Source organism: Syngnathus typhle, linkage group LG11 (assembly GCF_033458585.1).
Source record: "Syngnathus typhle isolate RoL2023-S1 ecotype Sweden linkage group LG11, RoL_Styp_1.0, whole genome shotgun sequence".
NCBI classification, from domain to species: Eukaryota; Metazoa; Chordata; class Actinopteri; order Syngnathiformes; family Syngnathidae; genus Syngnathus; species Syngnathus typhle.
Window position 1 is genome coordinate 12941957 of NC_083748.1, and position 21218 is coordinate 12963174.

At 43.8% G+C, this 21218-nt stretch overlaps 1 protein-coding gene across 2 annotated transcripts in view; it reads left to right on the forward strand.

Annotated features, from left to right (window-relative positions):
- The window catches only part of LOC133162687 (plexin-A2-like), a 64744-nt gene that overhangs the window by 40133 nt on the left and 3393 nt on the right, over positions 1–21218 (forward strand). For both annotated transcript variants that reach the window (XM_061292058.1, XM_061292059.1), the window contains 22 exons: positions 654–768; positions 1792–1992; positions 2544–2640; positions 3112–3311; positions 4715–4866; positions 6107–6224; positions 7202–7338; positions 7652–7819; positions 10285–10378; positions 11456–11701; positions 12875–13018; positions 13635–13869; positions 14580–14722; positions 15474–15742; positions 16959–17025; positions 17751–17897; positions 18600–18759; positions 19071–19174; positions 19356–19452; positions 19725–19924; positions 20275–20444; positions 20655–20867. In XM_061292058.1, coding sequence (XP_061148042.1) covers positions 654–768; positions 1792–1992; positions 2544–2640; positions 3112–3311; positions 4715–4866; positions 6107–6224; positions 7202–7338; positions 7652–7819; positions 10285–10378; positions 11456–11701; positions 12875–13018; positions 13635–13869; positions 14580–14722; positions 15474–15742; positions 16959–17025; positions 17751–17897; positions 18600–18759; positions 19071–19174; positions 19356–19452; positions 19725–19924; positions 20275–20444; positions 20655–20867 — 3477 coding nt within the window. The remainder of the gene's footprint in view (positions 1–653; positions 769–1791; positions 1993–2543; positions 2641–3111; positions 3312–4714; positions 4867–6106; positions 6225–7201; positions 7339–7651; positions 7820–10284; positions 10379–11455; positions 11702–12874; positions 13019–13634; positions 13870–14579; positions 14723–15473; positions 15743–16958; positions 17026–17750; positions 17898–18599; positions 18760–19070; positions 19175–19355; positions 19453–19724; positions 19925–20274; positions 20445–20654; positions 20868–21218) is intronic.

The window sequence follows — 21218 nt, forward strand, 5'->3', positions numbered from 1 at the left end:
TTTATCCCCCCCACCCAATATTGATGTCTGCATGACACCGTTTCAAATGAGTTAACTAGTTTGGCGTAATGCTCGAAGCATATCGCTCGCCGTGACATCCGCTAGCCAGAGGCTGAGATGCAGTTTGTTTACCCATGAGAGTGCATGGCGGGAACTCTTCCTCTTTCTGTACTAAACAGAATGTTCTGTACCAAAATTTCACAGTACAAATACATGTTCCACCTCTAATTATTACCATTGGTTGATTTTTTTTTTTACATCGTGAGGTTTTGTTTCTCACAATTATTACATGGTGGGTTCGATCAAATCTTCTCACAGTCTGAAGAATCCCCCCCTCCTATTTTGGACCATAATTGTTAATGTGAGACAAACAGATTAGATGATAGATTTGTTGATCTTGTTCTTGTTTGTTTGCATCAGAAAACATGTTTCCCCCGCAAGCATAAAAGCAAATTCAATTTCATTTAGAAAAATGTGAGAGCAAAAAACTCGGCACAGCCAAGCCTTTGTTGTGTTGCCGGTGAGAAAACCCGAGTCCCTCAACAGCTGTGCATCCATCAAGGCATCCATCGCTGTGTAGCTCTCCGATTTGTATTCCTTTTTTCGTCATTTGTACCGTACGCACTAATGAGTCCGCTCGCTCCCTCCCGCAGGTGTCTGTCTTGCGTAAACAGCACATTTCGCTGCCACTGGTGTAAATACCGCAACATGTGCACCCATGACCCGAGCAGCTGCTCCTTCCAGGAGGGCAGAGTCAACGCCTCAGAGGTACCACACAAACTTGCTTGAAGCGCATTGGAATGCAATACCAACATGTACTGAACGAAACCATACAGGCTGTGAACTCGCTACTCACCGCATTGACAGATAGTACCGTAATTTTCGGAGTATAAGTCGCACCGGAGTATAAGTCGCACCAGCTATGAAATGCCCAAAAAAGTGAAAAAAAACAACATATATATGTATATAAATCGCTCCTGAGTATAAATCAACCCCCCCCCCCACCCAAATGCTGGAAAAAAAAACGTGATTTATAGTCCGAAAATTACGGTATTCAGTTTATCGTGTATTTGACTTATGGCACATAATCCAAATTTAAACTGCAATGACATGGCCGTTTTCATGGCAACCTGTCAAAATAAACTTCCCACTTTGACTAGATGACCTCCTGAATTTCTGAAACCTTCAGGGGGCGCCACAGAGTGAATTCAATACCATTGTATTGTATTGAATTCACATCAGATTGACCTTATGAACTGGCTGTATCTCTATCACCAAAACCTGATAGCACATAGCATACATTCCATAAACACAACTGCTTAGATCTAAGCATGGCTTTAATACGTATATCGTGAAAATTTGCAAGCAGGACGTGCATTATTGGGATTAGAGATGTATTTGCCGCTGTAATCCCCGAGGGACGTACTGAAGTCTACATTAGTGCAGTTGACAAGCAGACGTCGGGATATTTGACAGTGGCAGATTGTTAATATCCTGTGGAGAAACGCTTATGTAAACACTAGAAATAATGTCGACAGACTAGCAATTGATGCTAGTCAACCCGCTTATTCCAATCTGTTTAAATAAAAACCAAATAATAATATAAATGGAACTAATATCGCAGCAATTCTGATCATGTCAATGCCCGGTTGGCCTGTTTAAATAAGCTATCTGGATAGAGAGACGAACGGCTAGATGGAGGGATGCTTGCAATTCCCTCCGATTTTGCTTGATTGTATATTTCCACCAAATCCACTCGAACTTTCTTTATTTACTCTCTTGATTTCTCAGGACTGCCCTCAGCTCCTCCATTCCGGTCAGATTCTCATCCCGGCCGGTGAAGTGCGACCAATCACCCTGAGAGCCCGCAATCTCCCGCAGCCGCAGTCCGGCCAGCGGGGGTACGAGTGCGTGGTGACCGTGCAGGGCGTGGGCCACCGCGTCACGGCGCTGCGCTTCAACAGCACCAGCGTGCAGTGCCAGAACAGCTCGGTACAGCCAATTTATTTTTTGGGAACATTTTGGGTTTTTTTTTATCTTCTCTGTCACCACGAGTCCAAATGAAAATGAGCTACAAAGCTAGAATCGACTCTTGAGTTCCATCTTTTCTGTACATAGTCCCAGACAAGTAAATTAAAACAATTAGAAACCGACTGAAATCGGAAACAGGATATGCAACACTCAATAAAATCTATTCTAGTCTGGCATAGTTTGGTTTCGAAAGCGGTAAATGTAGAAAAAGAATGAAGCTTGAGAATAGTAAACGGGAGGCAAAGAAATATCTTCCTTGTGGTTGTCTACGACCTCGTCTTGTAAACTGGGGGTGTCAGAGGCACCGTACCAGAGCGACAGGCTCCAAATGAATGCGAGAGACGTCTTCTCTTTGTTGCGCAATTACAATGCCTGGCGTGTCGTCTGTGACAATGCATGAAAAGGGCATCGTCCTCTGACGCCCATGATGACAGATGGTTAAAAAGCCTCTCGTCTCGCCACTGCCCTTTCATCCGCTCTTCCCCTTCTCTCCACTGTTTACTGTCTTCCAGTACATGTACGAGGGCGTGAAGATCAGCGACCTGGCGGTGGAGCTCGCCATCGTGTGGAACGGCAATTTCATCATCGACAATCCAGAGAAGATTAAAGGTGCCTTTGTCCATCCGTCTCTGCCAATAGCCGAGAGGGCGAGGGACTCAATTTTACAACGGTGGGATGGATGGGTCACTAAGGGCGCCTCAAGGCCCCCCCCCACCTCCTAAGTGCTCGCAAGGAAAGTTCACTATACCAATAAGCGCTTATCAAGTAGCGGGCAGTCATTAGTTTGTCACAAGGGGGTGAAAGATCAATACTGCCTCACCATTATCGTAATGAAGGACAAAAACAGATCGGTCTTAGCCCAGCAAAAATGGTGAGTGACCATGACAAACAAATCTTGCAAACATCATTATTATCATACTGCCACTGTGGCAATTAGCAAGAACAAATCTCTTCAGTTTTCAGTCAATTGGTGTTGTTTTTGGATTTTGACAGGTTGTATATTTTATCACCCTGCCCTTCTGTCAGCCATTTTCACAAAAAAAAAAACTGAGCCTATGTGGATGTGCGTCCCTTTCACAGTGCACCTGTACAAGTGCAGCGCCCAGCGAGACAGCTGCGGCATGTGCCTGCGGGCAGAGAAGAAGTTTCAGTGCGGCTGGTGCAGCAGCGAAGGCAGGTGTACCATGAAGCGCCACTGCCCGCCCATCTCGCCCTACGCCAGTCGCTGGCTCGACCTCTCCGCTGCAAATGTCAAGTGCACCAACCCGCGCATCACTGAGGTCTGTTTGTCAATTTGCACTCTTATAGTAAAATGTTCGAAACTATAGTACGCTAAATAATAGACGGTTCACCTGTCTTTGTCCCATTGTACATAAAAAGATGTCAACATATTTTGTGACTGTTGGAAAAAAAAAATCAATCTGGGAGAGTACTCTGAACTTATTTTTTATATATGGTCTGACTATAAAGAGTTTGGCAATCAATTCAGTTCAATATTTTAGATATCTCTGTATGGTGGCAGCCAACTCGGCTCGGTTCGCAACAGGCGGCAGTTTTACAGATAGTAAAGGATTCTTTGGAAAAAAAGCTTTCAAGCTGTTTGTTGTCACACTCAGTTTAACTTTTCAGTAGCAGCTGCAGCTGCAGCAAAGCACTTTATCGTCAAACTAAAACAAAGATTGACACGTTTTGCACACCTTTGCGTTAAGTCCACTTAGCCTAATGATAGCCAAAACACCAAAGATAAGCCTTGGTCGAGGTGGTAGACTTGACACTCGAACCACTGCACACAAAGTCGCGGGTCAACTTCAACCATTCCCCATCTTATGCACAGAACAGCAAGCCGTGATGAATCCAGCTTAGCTGGCTAGTGCGAAAGGGGCGAAAGGTGCGTAAATGCCAGAATGATACCAAGAAGCTTTTGCGTGCTTGTGCACGAGTCAATAAATTCTGCATTCTAACACAGTAGCGGAAGGCGGTGCACAAGGTAAACATCATGCTCGATAAAAATCAGCGTGTCATGAGCGTATGCATTAGCATACTCATGATTAAATATTAAAGCTACTCGCACGACCGCCGGAGCTCGTTGGAGCCGTGTGACGAACCGTGACACTTGAAATTAATTTTCATGAAGTCACAGCGTTGTGAAAATCCAGATTTCAGTTGTTAAAAGAGCTAAGTGGAACAGTGACAATGCAGATCTCCAAAAACATATGCAGAGATATTCAAGTACTCTTCGAGGAAAATAGCTCAAATCCAGTGAAGCCGCACTGATTCACAAATTGCAAATTCACTCGACACAACCGTTTGTCTCCCCAATGAAGCCTTCTACGAGTTCACCTGGATGACTTTTGAATACGGGTTGTTTACGAAAATTCGATGAATTTCGTGCTACACACCGCACTTCTATTCACGTGAAGGTGGCAGGCGGGTCATGTGCCCAAGACGGCGCCGAGCTAGTACATCAAAAGGTCTTTGATGGCCCACTTGTATTAATAGCGTTTGTTAAGGAGACGCGCCGAAATAAATCAAGCCACTTTGGCATTGCTGCTGATCTGCTCTGCATGGATGCACATTTTGCACTTATAGAAATTGTTTGTGGTAGATTTATTAATATTGGCCATTCTAATCACTGTTTTAAATTCCTAAACCAGGCATAAAAAACACAATCTTCCTTCCATAGGTGAGCCCAGTTGCTGGACCTCTGGAGGGCGGGACACTGGTTACCATCCAGGGCCTGAATCTGGGGCTGTCCTTTTCTGAGTTGGAGGGCAATGTGAAGGTGGCGGGAGTGGAGTGCGTCCCACAAGAGGAGGGCTACATTACCGCCGAACAGTAAGAGAGCCGCTTTAGAAATTGTTTTTTAAGTATAAAACGGAATTACTGGATTTTCGTTCAATTTTATGAAGCGGAATTTTATTTTTGCATAACCAGGAGAGCTCTGTCTGGTGCCAGTTTATTATTATTTCTACTAGTGATAGTAGCGGTCAGGAACGTTGCAGTTTGATATTTTTATAGCGCCTTCCCAGACCGATCTTTTTCTTATTTATTTTTGGAGTAAATATCAGTTTTAGCAACACAGGCCTCTTCTATAAAGACGCTGCAGATGGCCCAGAGCAGTCGTTTGGATACCCCTAAATCTTTGGATCCTAATAAATCTGTGCATTTCTATTTTCCACAAGGGCTTGTCTGAGGCGGGGCTTGTTTTGCTTCTGATGGGAGGAGACGGCATTCGCGCTGGCTGCTGTTTGGAGGTTGCCAGCTCGGCTGTAATTGAAATGCGCGGCATGTCACTGACTGGAGGGACAATCTGTTAGCCATCCATGTGTTTCACTCGCCGGCATGTAATGTGATTGGGCTCACACTGCAAGGCTTTCAAATTTATATCCTTTTATTTATTAAAAAAAAAAAAAAGCACACGTGGAAGGAAAATGGGAAAAATCTTAGACAATTCACCGTGCGCTCTATAAAAAGGACAGCACTGATATAAAAGACGGGGGGGGGTCACTTATTTAATGGCGTTTGATCTTAGTGACCCGGCAGACAATGCGGATTTATTGTGGAAACTCGTACGTTGTCATGACAACTGCAGGTAATAGTGGGCGGCAATGGCGCTGCGGATGGGGGAAGTGGGAGCGTAGTTTATCATCTGAGTGGTGGAGCTGTTTTCCATTAGGAAGAAAGATGGTCTTCTACATTGACCCGTAACTTTTATGAAAGCAGCCTCAATCACAGCAGCCCCCTGGGGACCAGTGTGTATTTGTGTGCCACGGCAAATCTCTTTCCGTTTTGGTTTGCCACAGTATTGTTTGGAATGCCAAAGCCGTTCGCTTGCTTTGTAAATATAGGCTCACTATGCTGCTTACTGACATTAACCAGCAACAACAAATGAAACTGTGCCGTGAGAAAGATTTGGAAATTGTATTAAGATGGGCTTCATGCCTGAGTTTCAAACATTTTTTAGGTTTTCAAGACTGGCTTGCTTTCACACTACATTATGAATGAAACGGAATGTTATTTCTCCATTGGTGCCTGCCTACTTTTATATCAATTGATATTCATTTCTGCGTACCAGGATTGTGTGCGAGATGGTCGCTGCCCCCAAAGGAAGCGTGCCAGGCCCGGTGAAGCTTTGCGTGGACGAATGCAGACCAGAACTACGTGCGCAGTCCAACCAGCTCTACTCTTTTGTGGTAATTCTATTTAATCCATTTAATCTGCAATTATTAAATGGAGAAAAAGACAAGCAAATACTTGATTAGCGATATTTTGTTCACAAAGATCTTGGGTATTAGTCTGTGCGCTAATAACAATAGCTATTTATTGGCTTTCTGAAGAGATTATTTTTTTTTCCTTCTTTATTGTTTTTGCTATTTGCATATTTAACAGCAGATTGGTCTGCTGTTGCAGAGATAACCAACCACTGTGCAGCACATTGGCACCTCAAGTGTGAAATTACCCAATTTCATTTAATTGAGTCTCTTTTCTACTACAAATAAATTGTATTCATTCATTCGCATTCATTCTATGCCAATGATTTATAGTGACAGGCAGAAGAATTAAAAGCTATTAAAATTTGTAGCGCAATTCCCCATATCTTCCCATTATTATAACGGTAATATCTTTGTGTTCAATGTAACAGGCTCATATTTCAGTAAATTATAAGTAGAGGAAATAAGTAGAATTTTTTGGGTTTTTTTCAAGTCATGGTCGGTTTGCTTCTTGTTGAGCCCATTATTTTTATGGTATTTACCGTAATTTTCGGACTATAAATCGCATCGGAGTATAAGTCGCACCAGCCATAAAATGCCCAAACAAGTGAAAAAAAAAAAATATATATGTATATAAGTCGCTCCTGAGTATAAGTCGCCCCCCCCACCCAAACTATGAAAAAACCCGCGACTTATAGTCCGAAAATTACGGTATTATAGACAATAATTTCCTTGTTACCATACAATAGTCTTATTTTTCTATGTTAAAAAAACATTTTAAAAATGGTGGCAAATCTCTTGTGGGTTGGGGCTCGTATGGATTAATGGCATTATAATTCCAAGAAACAATTAAACTCGTATGTCTATTTTATATCCTTGTTGTGACATTTTATTTGGTGGTGTGCCGTGCTGTTTCCAAACCAGTTAATAATAAAAGCTCTTGATTTGTGTGTCAACAGACCCCTTCCTTGCTGGCGCTTACCCCGGGGAGAGGACCGGAATCGGGGGGTACTAAGGTCACTATCGTTGGAGAGAATCTGGGTGCTGGCAGCTCTGTCACTGTGTACTTTGGCAACCAAACATGTGAGCTGTTCAGGTGAGCTAATTGCATCAAATACATATTCTTGCATTCGTCTCAGCCAGAAACGGGAGGATGAGAAGCACCCATTTGCTGAGCGGATTGTCGTGCCTGTCTATTTAAAAACTCCTGACAGTGAGTCAAGAGGGTGAGGCCATTAGCTCCTCTGCTCTCTAATTGCCTCGTTCCATCCCTAATGTGTCAGTAATAAGGAGAAGACGGCACAGGCCGTAATGGACTTTCTCGCCACACTCATATCTGTGTAAAGCCAAGATTTGCAACAGTCAAAGGAGGGAAGAAATGCTTATTTTTGCCCTGCACCCCACAACAGGAGGACCATGTCGGAGATGGTTTGTTTCTCTGCTCCGTCTGTGACTGGAGCAGGGCCGGTGCAAGTCGGTCTGCAGGTAGACCGGGCGAAGGTTCCTGGTAGTCTATCCTTTGAGTACATCCAAGACCCCACGGTGCAACGCATTGAGCCCCTGTGGAGCATCGCAAGGTAACACTGACACAAGTTGCTGTCGGATTAAGACAAATATGTGTTTGCTTTGTTGGAGAGACTGCTCCGATGGTCAACGGACGCGTTTAATAAACACAACACCGACAATGGCTGTTGAGAACCGTGTTTTATAAGCCACACAAAGCGGATCACTTTGTTTTAATTAACAGTGTGGACAACATTGGGTTATGAAATGGATGTTTTGTCAGAACAAAATATTATTTATATTTACTTTATTATTATTACCGTAATTTTCGGACTATAAGTCGCACCGGTCGCACCAGCCATAAAATGCCCAAAAAAGTGAAAAAAAAAACATATATATGTATATAAGTCGCTCCTGAGTATAAGTCACCCCCCCACCCAAACTATGAAAAAAAAAAACGCGACTTATAGTCCGAAAATTACGGTAATAATATTTTCATGGCTTTTAATTTTTTTGCAGACGACTAACAGTCACAAAAAAAAAAATCTAGTATGAACATATATTTACAAAGATTACTAAGAAAGGCATGAAAAACTAAAGTTCAAAATTGGAGCAAATAAGATGTCAAAATCTTTATTTGTCATGTATAACCCCCCCATCAACCTCTTCTGACTTATGATGTTGGGGAGATCAGCTCAGCTCAGACGATCTAAAATTCAGGGGCACCTTGCACAAAAAGGATTTGCGAGTGGTGCTCGCAGGCAAACTGCTCATTTTAGTCGTGAAATGTTTCGTGAATTGTCGTGGCTCCGCGGGGCTCTCGCAACTCGTGTTTGTGCGCTGAATATGTTGTTTAATTAGCGGAGCGTGTCGAAACGAGCAAAGAGACAAATTGAAAATGGGCCCCAAGTTGATGAGAAGTGCAAAAACAAATGCGACTTGGTTTACGGGGACGACTCGAGACATTTCCTTTCCTCGCTGGGCCGATCTCAAAGCATGCGCTGATGAGTATTAGCTGACTTTTACTGTCAGAAGCCGGAGCGGATCCCTGAATGAAGTGTGAAAACGTTCTACTTACACTGTCAACACAACCTCTCAAGATTTAAGTTCACAGTCAAAGTTAAGCAGTCACAAATGTTTATTAAGTCCATTCCACTCAAAGTATATTCCCAACTTGTTTATCTGCAGCAAATGTGACATTCGATGTACAGTGCAATATGTTCTTTTGCTTCTGCCAAGGATGCAAACAGACAGAGCGAGGAAACATTTATGCATCGAGGGAAAATCATACTTAAAAAGGACATTTTTAATTCATCGCACATATGCCCATTGCATAACGACAACGTCACACAGCAGTCAGCATTCATCCATCAAAGAGTGAACTGGTAAAAAGATAAGTGCTGCATGCCACTCTTTTTGTTTTCCTGGTATATTAAATATGATAGTTCGAGAAGACATTTTCAAAGGTTCTTCCATGGCACACTTAATTCCCCAACCACTTTGTACAAAAACCAGCTTTGCATTATTCTGTACTGCATGCATGATGCAATTAAATATTTTTTCCGGTCAAACGTGAATGCTATGGTAGAGCTCATTAAAAGAACAAAGGTTGTAGTGATGTAAGATATTGACAAACACTACCGTAATTTTCGGACTATAAGTCGCGTTTTTTTCATAGTTTGGGTGGGGGGGGGGGTTAGCGACTTATACTCAGGAGCGACTTATATACATATATATGTTTCTTTTAAACTTTTTTGGGCATTTTTATGGCTGGTGCGACTGATACTCCGGTGCGACTTATAGTCCGAAAATTACGGTACTTAACATTTGCTGTCATTTGATTGTCCTGTGATTAACATCGCGAGGATTGCCGGACAGCTATTTTATTGATCACGATAAGAGTGATTTGATTGTTGAAGAAACCTGTCACTAGATAAAGACTTTGTTTGGACTCAGTTGGGATTGTCGGATGCAATTTCCCTGCCGATTAAGACGAAGGAGAGACAATGACTTATCGGGAAGGAGCTCTGCAATCAAGACCTCTCATCTCGGATGCACAACGGTGCCACCGTAAGCCGACGCGAGCTTAGCTCCGGCCTTTGAAGTGCGAGCGGACCGCTTTTGGCACGCCGTCACAGTGAACATGTTCAATTCTCCTCTCTGGTTTGAGTTTTCACAAACGCTGCTGTAAGATCACGCCGCTACGCAGGTTTATGCAGAAGATCAGAGTGACTTGTTCATTGGAACCTCATCACGCACATACGGATATGTAAACAAGCAGCTTCTGCACACGAGCCGCTGAATACAAAAATAGAAGCCAGATGGTTTTGCCCGTTTGATCCGACACTCCCGCCCAATAACAAAGAGCTCGGCTCTTTGCCGGCTTCTCCAAATGTCTCCTCTCGCTGATTCTGAGGAGAGCATTGGGCTAGAAACCTTGCAAGCCAGATGCATTTGTCTGCTTTAGTCACTCTAATTAGTTTGGAGCAGCATCATTTGGATCTTGGACCGATAATCAGTGCTCTTTCTTTCCACGCAGTGGCCACACCACACTGACGGTGACCGGGACCAACCTGGACGTGGTGCAGGAGCCAAGAGTCCGAGTCAAATACGCTGGCCACGAGTCGGTCAATGTGAGTGAGACATGGCTAATGTGCTGCATTGAACTTCTAATCAAGTTGTTTACGTTTGACCAATGATTAAAGGAGATTTCAAGCTGCTTGCATTTTCTAGAACTTGATTTGTTTTGTCTTACTAAAGACTCAAACTGGCTTGACTTAAAGCTAACAAAATGGAACTCCCAAATGTGACTTTGTAAATATAGAGGAAGCACATTTTTAACAACTGTACATCGTTTCGGCAAAAGTCTAGGGATGTTGGACGCCGAATGTCGTGGTTTGTAAAATTTTACTTTTCTTTGCATAGTCAGTCTATCAATGTCTGTAATGTTCAAGGTAAGGGAAATAGACTTCAACAATAAGCTTGGATCTTGGACAAACTGGCACTGGAATACCATCAAACCATTGTTGAGTGTGTCGAACAGTTTTCATCATGACCCCAGACACATGATGAAGTGAAGCTGCTAAACTGCGCTATAATACGTCCAGACAGTGCTCCGCTCCGAGCCAATTAAATGGTGTGTTAATGATGCTTGCCCGGGATTTCAGCTGCGAAATTAAAACTGCATGTTTGACAGAAGCGCTGGCAGCGCTGCGATCTGAGCGAGGCTTACAGTCGACCTTTGACACGTATCGACTGGCTAGAAAGAGGGTCGCGGACGAATTTAATGAGGGTGGCGCTTCTATCGTAAATATCTCTACAACACAGCACGCCCGACGAAAAAAAAAAACGCTTTGAAATAAAACCACGGCAACTTGAAACCATTTGGTGTGAAAGCTGAGATAACAATTGGGGAGAAAAGAAAAAAAAATGCTTTGACATTTATAATTCAGCCTGCGCAGTTGAAACTTTAAGGTCAAATCGATTTTGAGTAGTTTAATGGGGAAAATAATGAGTTAGCGATAAGAATATCCGTGACGGACATCTTTCTGAAAGCAGTTATCAGCATTTGGGCAATGACGCTTCTGCCAGATAAGCGTGAATGAAGAGATCAAAACAGTTGCTTGCGAAGTCACCTTGAATACTAATATGATGCAATACAATCTATTGCTCAACTTGAAGAAATGGATTTGAATCTGCTTGATGCGCAGGTGTGCAAAGTGCTGAACACGACCACCATCAGCTGCTTCGCTCCGTCGCTGCAGTTTGAATACGACGACGGCGGCCAAGCGGAGAGCGTCAAGCACGTGGATGAGTTTGGCTTTGTTTTCAACAACGTTCAAGCACTGCTCACCTACAGCAACAGCAGCTTCGTCTACTACCCCAACCCCTACTTGGAGCCACTCAGTCTGTCTGGCATCCTGGAGCAGAAACCGGGCTCGCCCATCATTCTAAAAGTGCGTATTGATCGGGTCGTTTGATGACATAAACCAATGGTGGTGAGATTTGGGTAAGATTCAGAGTTAGTTATGTTTTGGGATAGAGGTTTGGTGATTTGCAGGTTACACAGGAATGAAAAATAGACTTGTCGATTGTGTTTAGGGATATTAGATGTTTACGTATATGCTTACAAGTACGTAATGTTTTGTGCATTTTTAAATCGACTGCACCAAAAAACAAAAATCTAATCCACAAACCAACTTTGACATTATTTTATCCATTGTGCTATTCCATCCGTCGATCACCAGGGTTGCTTGGTAACTGCAGAGTTGGTAATATATCATCGAAATTGTCCTTGGGGTTAGCGGGGCTGGCCTTATGTTTTCTATTTCGATCTTTATGCCACTAAATTTACCAGACACACCGTAGACGCGGACTACCCGAATATATCCACAATAGAGAGTTAAAACATCCTTCGTTGAAAATAAAAGTAACGTTATGGTCATCATTTGCTCACTGGTCAACAAAGAAAGTCTGCAAGGAAAATATTGATCAGTTGAGTGCTTTTCCCATCACGGATGATAGTAAAGGCCGAAAGATGCATTATGTTGCTGGACTATCAGAGAGTCCTTTTAAGGATCAATACGCCTAATCCCATTAAATCATCTTGCATTCGTGTTTCAGGCTCACAACATAATTGGCTGCTTTCTCTGGATTACACCAAAAAGTGTCTAAGACCAATAGCAGCTGGTCATTCTTAATTGCCGTCCATTTTGGCTTGCAGTATTTTTTGTTTCTTAGGGTCATGAATTCATATTCATCATATACTAAACCTTTTTGGATTGATCTGAAAATATCGACTTTTAAAGATCTTTAAGGATCAGGGAACGACCTTGTACAATCTGGAGATATTTTCCAAGAGGGATGACGAATAGAATTAGCGGAAATTTCCATTGTACCAATTAATTAAAATCGGAATATTGTGAACAACATTCCATTTAAGGGCTCTTTCATTTTGCACAATAGCTTTGGAAGAATTATAAATAAATTCTCATCCGCAATGATCATTTGTATGCTAATGCAATTCAGCAGTAATCAAATTAGCAGCCCTGGGTTATGTCTGCTGCACAGTGAGAAAAATCTTGGCGCTGTTCAGCAATTTTCTCATTTCTCTCTTTTGGATGACGCAGGGTCGTAACTTGGTGCCATCGGCGTCGGGAGGTGCCCGGCTGAACTACACGGTGCTGATCGGGGACACGCCCTGCTCCCTCACAGTGTCCGACACCCAGTTGCTCTGCGAGCCGCCAAACCTCACCGGCCAGCACAAAGTCCTGGTCAGTCTTAACATGTCGCCCGCCCGTCTGTCATTACTTGCACGGTGTGGATGTGGGTCAACGTGCATTTGTCATGTCGGTGAGTGAGTTTGGGTCAGCAAAAGGCTTTGTCGCTTGTCATTGTGTGTCATTTATGGTCCACTTGCCAACCAATCGCAACAGCACTTTGCCCTGCAGAATTATTGACAGGCACCCTCGCACAAATTGGGGCTTGAAAACCACAACAGCAAGAAAAGAAATCTCCAGCGACTTAAAAGTTTTGCCACAGGCTAAAGAAACGATACATGGCTGGCTTGTATTTCTCCTGCAAGGCAGCATCTTCAATTTTTAGTTTCAGAGGGGATTTTTTTGAAAGTTGATAGTCAATAAAGAATCCAAGAGGAGAGGGTTCTTACGACCAAGTGGTCTATGGTTGCAAAGCGGAAAAAACAATAAAACCTCAGGCTGTTGAAGCCTTTTTTCTTGACTTTTTTTTATTGCCATCCATAATTCACTCCACGTCTGAGGCTCTGGGTTTAACTGAAGACATTTGATGGACGAGCAGTGCGATGTTTGCGCCAAATATCTCTTCTCCAACTATGAGGGGGGAAAATATATCCTATATTTTCTTGTCCAGGTCCAAGTGGGAGGACTTCACATTTCTCCAGGAGAAGTCCACATCCGCTCTGACAGCCTTCTCACGCTGCCCGCCATCATGAGCATCACTGCAGGAGGCGGGCTGCTCCTTGTGGTGGTGGTCATCGTACTGCTCGCTTACAGGCGGAAGTCGCATGAGAACGACTTGACACTAAAGCGGCTGCAGTTGCAAATGGACAACCTGGAGTCTCGAGTGGCTCTGGAGTGCAAGGAGGGTGAGGAATGCAAACGCGACAATGGCACCAAAAGCCTGACTCTTAGGAAAGTACCGTAAATTCCGGACTATAAGCCGCGCCTTTTTTCCAAAATTTTAAACCCTGCGGTTTATAGTCAGGTGCGGCTTATATAAGGATTTTTTTTCGTGATTTTTGTGATGACTTGATCACTTTTATACACTGCGGTATCTTGAAGAAAAAAACAACAACAAAAATACTATTTTGAAACACTACTATGGCTGCTGCTTATTTTGGCTGTGTTGCTTGTGACTATTATGAGCTTTAGTAGGAATGCACGCTAGGTGACCTGCGTCAAAGGGCTCTAAACCCTTCGTCACAGGCAATGTTTAGAAAGACATGTTAAAGTATGCTATTAAAACTTTAAAAAGGCTTTCTGTGAACGGTCTTTCTTTGTAAAAAAAAACGCGTGTGCACGTGCGGCTTATAGTCCGGTGCGGCTTATATAAGAAAAAAACTAAAATATCCCCCAATTTTAGCTGGTGCGGTTTATAGTCCGGTGCGGCTTATAGTCCGGAATTTACGGTAGTCATTTGTCAAGCATGATACATTTGGATTAAGACACTGACATTTTTATCTGCTGCTGAGTTGGGTTGTTACCAAGAGTCTTTTACAGGCAGCTTGTGATTGTCTGGCATGATGTCATCATGATAATTCCCAAAATACTGACGGTATTTCTGTGCTTTGCGAAGCCTTCGCAGAGCTGCAGACAGACATCAATGAACTGACAAGCGACCTGGACCGGGCAGGCATTCCCTACCTGGACTACCGCACTTATGCTATGAGGGTTCTCTTCCCTGGCATTGACGATCACCCTGTGCTCAGAGATCTGGAGGTGAGATTCGCCCAAGGTCACTCCCATCTCAACCTTGATTCACCGCCATACAATCGAGGAGACAGCTCGGCCGTCAAAGTGCTGTCAAACAGAGCGGCGTAAGCAAACGCGAGCTGGCGCTTGGCAGTTTGTCTTGGGATTGTTTCATGTCGCAGCAGCTGGTGGAATTTGCAGCCTCACCGACTCTCAGCAGCGCAGTCAAATCATCCGCCGCCACCGCCACTCCATCAAAACTTTTCAAAAGATATTTTTTGTAGTTATTTTAAGACACACTTGACATGTTTATCCCTGTAAAGGCTTGCTTATGCATTTTGGGGGAAACACCAAGCCTGTGTGAGCATTTAGAAGGATTTGGGATTAACAATGATTAATAAATCGGAGAGGTGTGATGGCCTTTTGCCCACGAGTGTCACAAGCGTCCGAACCAGTAAAAAAGCCCCATGTATGGAATCAAGACACTAAATGGTGAAAAACCTCCAAAATTGTCTATGGACATTCTTACACCTTTCCAGCAATTATCTTCAAGGATGTATAATCTCCAAAAATTCTTAAGAGAACACAGGCACCTCACAACATGACAAAGATGTCCATCTCAACTGATTACAACCACTATTCTCATGCAAGATGTTGTCATCTTCCTGAGAGATTTACCTTGCGATTTATCTCTGGCATAAATCAAAAGCTCTGAAAGGCTTCTGTAACCAATTCATGCTATTTCATCTAAAAAGGCCCGACGGGATGATGTGCGCAGGTGCCGGGGAGCGGACAGGCGAGCGTGGAGAAAGCCTTGAAGCAGTTTGCACAGCTGCTGAACAATAAAGTCTTCCTGCTCACATTCATTCGCACGCTGGAGATGCAACGCTCATTCTCCATGCGGGACCGAGGCTACGTGGCCTCTCTCATCATGACGGCGCTGCAGGGGCGGCTGGAGTACGCCACGGATATCCTCAAACACCTGCTCTCGGACTTGATAGAACGCAATTTGGAGAGCAAGAACCACCCCAAGCTGCTGTTGCGCAGGTAAATCAGTCTACTGCATTGAAGGGGAAATATCGTGAGAACTGACATTTCCCATTTTATATGATTTCTTATTTTAAAAAACGGAATATTTAAGTGTTCCAACAATCATGACACATTACTGACATATATTAACAAAGATATTGGGCCCTCCCTGGCCCCATTTGGTAGCCTATACCTGCTTCCGACTGGGGCGAACATTGAATTCAGAGTTTGTCCAAATTGTCCAACTCCCTGTCCAGTCTCTGACATCAGTCGTTGAGACTTTTCCATGTGTCCTGCGTCCACTACTTTACATTTCACAATAGCTTAGTCATTAACATGGCTTCTCCGACTACTCTTGATCTTCCTTCGGAGCTGGTGGTCAGACGTACTTGAAGCTGTTTTCACACCAAGGCAGATTGGTCGCTAAAGTGTAAAAAAATATAAATACTGTCGAAAACATTTATACCGTCTACCACGTAATTGCGGCACGGATCGACCCTTATAAGTATGCTAGTCTAACGAGGGCCATCCTGGGATGGAATCGTACACGCCTGTTTAAGCTCCACTTCTTTTTTAGCATTGATAATTCATCATGCATTGTTCTTTGGAGTCTAGACCCTTTCCATGCGCTTCTGATGGATGAGTAACTAGGTCAGGGCTAAGGCTTTTCAGATATGCCTAACCACCATTTCAGAACCCGAGATGTCGAAGCGCCTCAGCAGACAAGTGAAAGACAGTGACGGTTCCAGTGATGGAAAGAGTCAGGGCGGACTGCAACGGAATGACAACCTAATGGGGAAGAACGAGAAGAGCGGCGGCAGAGTCCTTGTCAGTCTGGCTTATCTTCCATGTGCCACTCATGAAATATTCGTCCACTGCTTCCGCTGTCACCTTTCTTCACACCTCTTCGGCTATATCCAGATTGTTTTCCCAGCGGCCAGGCCGGTCTGCTGAATACTTAATAACTCATTTCTTCACCTCAGGGGCTCCGTCAATCTGAAGCGGAGCTCATTAAAAACAAGCAAACACAGCGTGCAAAGACATGTGGACACATGTTCAAGCAGCCAAGTGGCGACGCATGTCCGTCCTTTCAGCAGAGGATGTCATTCCATCCAACTCTTGCTCTTCTTCGGCCCAGCGAATGGATTAAGGATATTATTTTCAGCCCACAGGCTCGGACACTGTCAGGCCCTGAAACGAACTGAAAACACTAAGATCCCTTTTTGCTTTGCAGAACTGAGTCGGTGGCGGAGAAGATGCTGACAAACTGGTTTGCCTTCCTACTCCACAAATTTCTCAAGGTAATAAAACAATTCTCGTACAACGAAGCAGGACACGTTACTATCAGTTCTGTACGTTTATATTTCATATCCCAGGTTTCAAATTTTTTAGTTTGAGAATGAATGGATTAGTGTTCAGTTCAAAACAGTTCAGAAAACAGGCAAAACATTTTCAGTTTTCCCAGCAGTCAACATGTTGATGTCATGAATGGCTTACCGTATTTTCCGGACTATGAGGCGCACCTAAAAACCTCAGATTTTCTGAAAAGCCGACAGTGCGCCTTATAGTCCAGTGCGCCTTATATATGGACCAAATTCCTAAATTTAAACTGGCCCGAAGCATTGTGTCATGAAATCAATCATAAGTGGCCCGCTGAAGACTATGAATCATGAAACAAAAAAAATCTATGGATCATTATTTTGTGATTATAAAGTAATTTGTTGCGTCTGAAGATGAAATAAAAAAGATAAAATGGAGAATGGGTTTAAGGGTGCGCCTTATAGTCCAGTGCGCCTTATATAAAGACAAAGTTTTAAAATGGGCCATTCATTGAAGGTGCGCCTTATAGTCCGGTGCGCCTTATAGTCCGGAAAATACGTAGTTTTCCTCAAACACACGTCTGATATCACATGATTCAGTCAATGTTGAGAAGCTCATCATCTCATCTCACCTCACCTATTTCCTTTCCTTTTCTATCTCTTCTGCCTGTCTTTTTCCCTCACACCCCTCGGTCTAAAACCAAAAGGAGTCTGCCGGAGAGCCCCTCTTCATGCTGTTCTGTGCCATCAAACAGCAAATGGAGAAGGGACCCATCGACGCAATCACCGGCGAAGCGCGCTACTCCCTCAGTGAGGACAAACTCATCCGCCAGCAGACGGAATACAAGACGCTGGTGAGTGACAAAGGCAAAACTAAATCACAGCATTCAGATTTCGGTGGTTCACATCCAGGCTCGTTTCACACACGAGACGGAATTTACAGAGTAGAAAGAAATGACAGAAGCACAAGCGCAGGCAAGCGATATAAAAGTGACAATGAAAACTGCTACTGCTTTTCATTTGAGTCTACTGCCAAGGTTAGCGAGACATTTCGATAAGAATTCAAAAAGTATCCTATCTAGGTGCTGTGGGCTTTTCTTTCTCTCAAGAAATGAGTCATTGGCCAAAGCAAAGGTCTGGGTTTGCATACTTACTAAATGGCAAATAATGACAGAGAAAGAGGATGAAATTATCCCGAGTGCCCAAGTGGTTCCGGCGGTAATTCGGCAACGTTTTCGCAATGTTGATACGGTCTGATGGCTTGCTTAATATGAGTCTGGCTCTTCGCTCCATCAGTAGAACTAACTTTTCCCCAAGGCTTAAAGTTTCCGCTGGCGACAGGATGACACCTCTGTGATCACGGTGTCAGGCAGTCGGCGAGTGTCTCATTACTTGTTTAAAGCCACTGCCAAAGCTGCGCAGCCACATCCCGGAGGTGTGAAATTACATTTCCGCCCCTGAGATCTCCTCCATCGGGACACTCTGAAGAGGTGCGGCTAATGAAAAGGACTTAGCCGGGGAGTAATAGCCGCCTTTTTCTGCCCTGTCTCGGCCAGACGCTGAGCTGCGTGAATCCAGACAACGAGAACAGTCCAGAGATCGCCGTCAAGGTGCTCAACTGCGACACCATTAGCCAGGTGAAGGAGAAGATCCTCGACGCCGTGTACAAGAACATGCCCTGCTCCCAGCGACCGCGGGCAAACGACATGGACCTTGGTGAGAATCCTGGACACTCGAAATTCCTCCACTAGACCTTCTTGATGCGTAAGCATTCATAATTTCATAGTATTGGTGCAAGTCTACATAGTGTATGGTTTGAGGTTCCATTTTAAAATGCACAAAAAAATTCTTCAAGGCACACACAAATACTACTGTACAGTTTATATGGTCGTTATTTTTTTCAGAAGAAATGAAGCAACCTAGACACCATGTCGCTAGTTTTTTTGCCAAGTACAGCAACGATGGAGTCAATTCGTAGTTGTGAGACCACATCTGAATTTCGGAATTGATTTTCTCGCCACCCGCAGAGTGGCGTCAGGGCAGGACGGCACGTGTGGTTCTCCAAGATGAAGACATCACCACTAAGATCGAGGGTGACTGGAAAAGACTCAACACGCTACTCCACTACCAGGTGAAGAAAAAAAAAAAACATTCCAATGGAACCAGCCGAAAGAATCTGTGCCCTGATTTAGACGTCTTAAGCATTTCTAAAGATTTTTTTCCTTACAGTAGGGGTTAAACAAGCCGATAACGTACACCCGTTATCATTTAGCACCGTGCCGGAACAGAAGTCAAAAATTCCAACATTACAGGTGACAGATCGCTGCGTGGTGGCTTTGGTGCCCAAACAGATGTCGTTATTCAACATCCCGTGCTCGGCCAGCTTCCCGAGAAGTATCAGCAGATACGGTCAGTACTGTCAATCAATTACAAATAGATGTGTACGATATTATGGCAACAACATCATTTCTAGTCATGCAGCAGTATTTGTCCCTTCAAACAACGTTGAACTGACAAGATGAAGCTAAATTCAAAATCAACTGAGGGATTCTGTTGACATGGTTGAAACTTTTGAATGGTGCCGAGTAAGAACTCCGACACGGTCTAATCGAGAAATCCCATCGCTACAATAAAGTCAATGAGACCATTCAAAGAGAACAAAATGTCAACTGTTGCTCCAGGCGTGGATATCCCCTTCCGCTCCACGCCCACCAGCCCTGACAGCCCACACTCCCGTGTGCCCATGCTGACCCCCGACTTGGAGAGTGGGGTCAAAGTTTGGCACTTGGTCAAGAACCACGAGCACGGAGACCAGAAGGAAGGCGAGAGAGGCAGCAAAATGGTGTCGGAGATTTACCTTACCAGGCTCCTGGCGACAAAGGCAAGTATCACGAATAATTTAATTTATCGCGTTTTTTTTCATAGTTTGGGTGGGGGGGGGGCGACTTATACTCAGGAGCGACTTATATACATATATATGTTTTTTTTCACTTTTTTGGGCATTTTATGGCTGGTGCGACTTATACTCCGGTGCGACTTATAGTCCGAAAATTACGGTACTATTTTTTTTTTAATTTTCATGATTTGTGCTTCCATTTTATCTCTTTATGTATACATTTCTTAGACATTTTAAAATGGTAAAACCTTTCCATTATGTGGCAATATTATATGAATTCCCTCATTGGATTGACTTATTTCAATACATTTGCACTTAATGTTGACAAACCGCAGGGCACGCTGCAGAAATTTGTGGATGACCTGTTTGAGACGCTGTTCAGCACCGTCTGCCGGGGCACAGCCCTGCCGCTCGCCATCAAATACATGTTCGACTTTCTGGACGAGCAAGCCGACACGCACGGCATCTACGACACGGATGTGCGCCACACTTGGAAGAGCAACTGGTGAGTGGAGTGTTTTTCAAGTGATCCTCCACTGGTAAATTATGAACAGCAGGAACACTTCTATGGGCTAATTTACATGCACGGAGGACAGCGAGGCCTCGTTTGCCTGCTCACACTCGTCTTTAAATAAATATTTCGATTTAAATCCTCTCCACAAAGCTCGACATAGATCCGTATTTGTTCCACACTATTTCCTTTTTGGACGTGCAGCCTTCCCCTACGCTTCTGGGTGAACGTGATCAAGAACCCGCAGTTTGTCTTCGACATTCATAAGAGCAGCATCACCGATGCCTGCCTGTCCGTGGTGGCCCAAACCTTCATGGACTCGTGTTCCACCTCCGAGCACCGTCTGGGCAAAGACTCCCCCTCCACCAAGTTGCTCTACGCCAAGGATATCCCGCACTACAAAAGCTGGGTAGAAAGGTAGGATTTGTTTTTTCTTCAATGTGTCAATGAACAGCTCATAAAAGAAAGAGCAGCCAGATGATTTCAAAGGATGTGGGTGGGACACGGGCGATCGAACAGGGTTCAATTAAAAATGAATGTAAACATCTCAGCATTATGTTACCGTAATTTCCGGACTATAAGGCGCACCTAAAAACCTCACATTTTCTGAAAAGCCGACAGTGCGCCTTATAGTCCAGTGCGCCTTATATATGGACCAAATTCCTAAATTGAAACTGGCCCGAAGCATTGTGTCATGAAATCAATCATAAGTGGCCCGCTGAAGACTAGGAATCATGAATCAAAAAGACTATGGATCATTATTTTGTG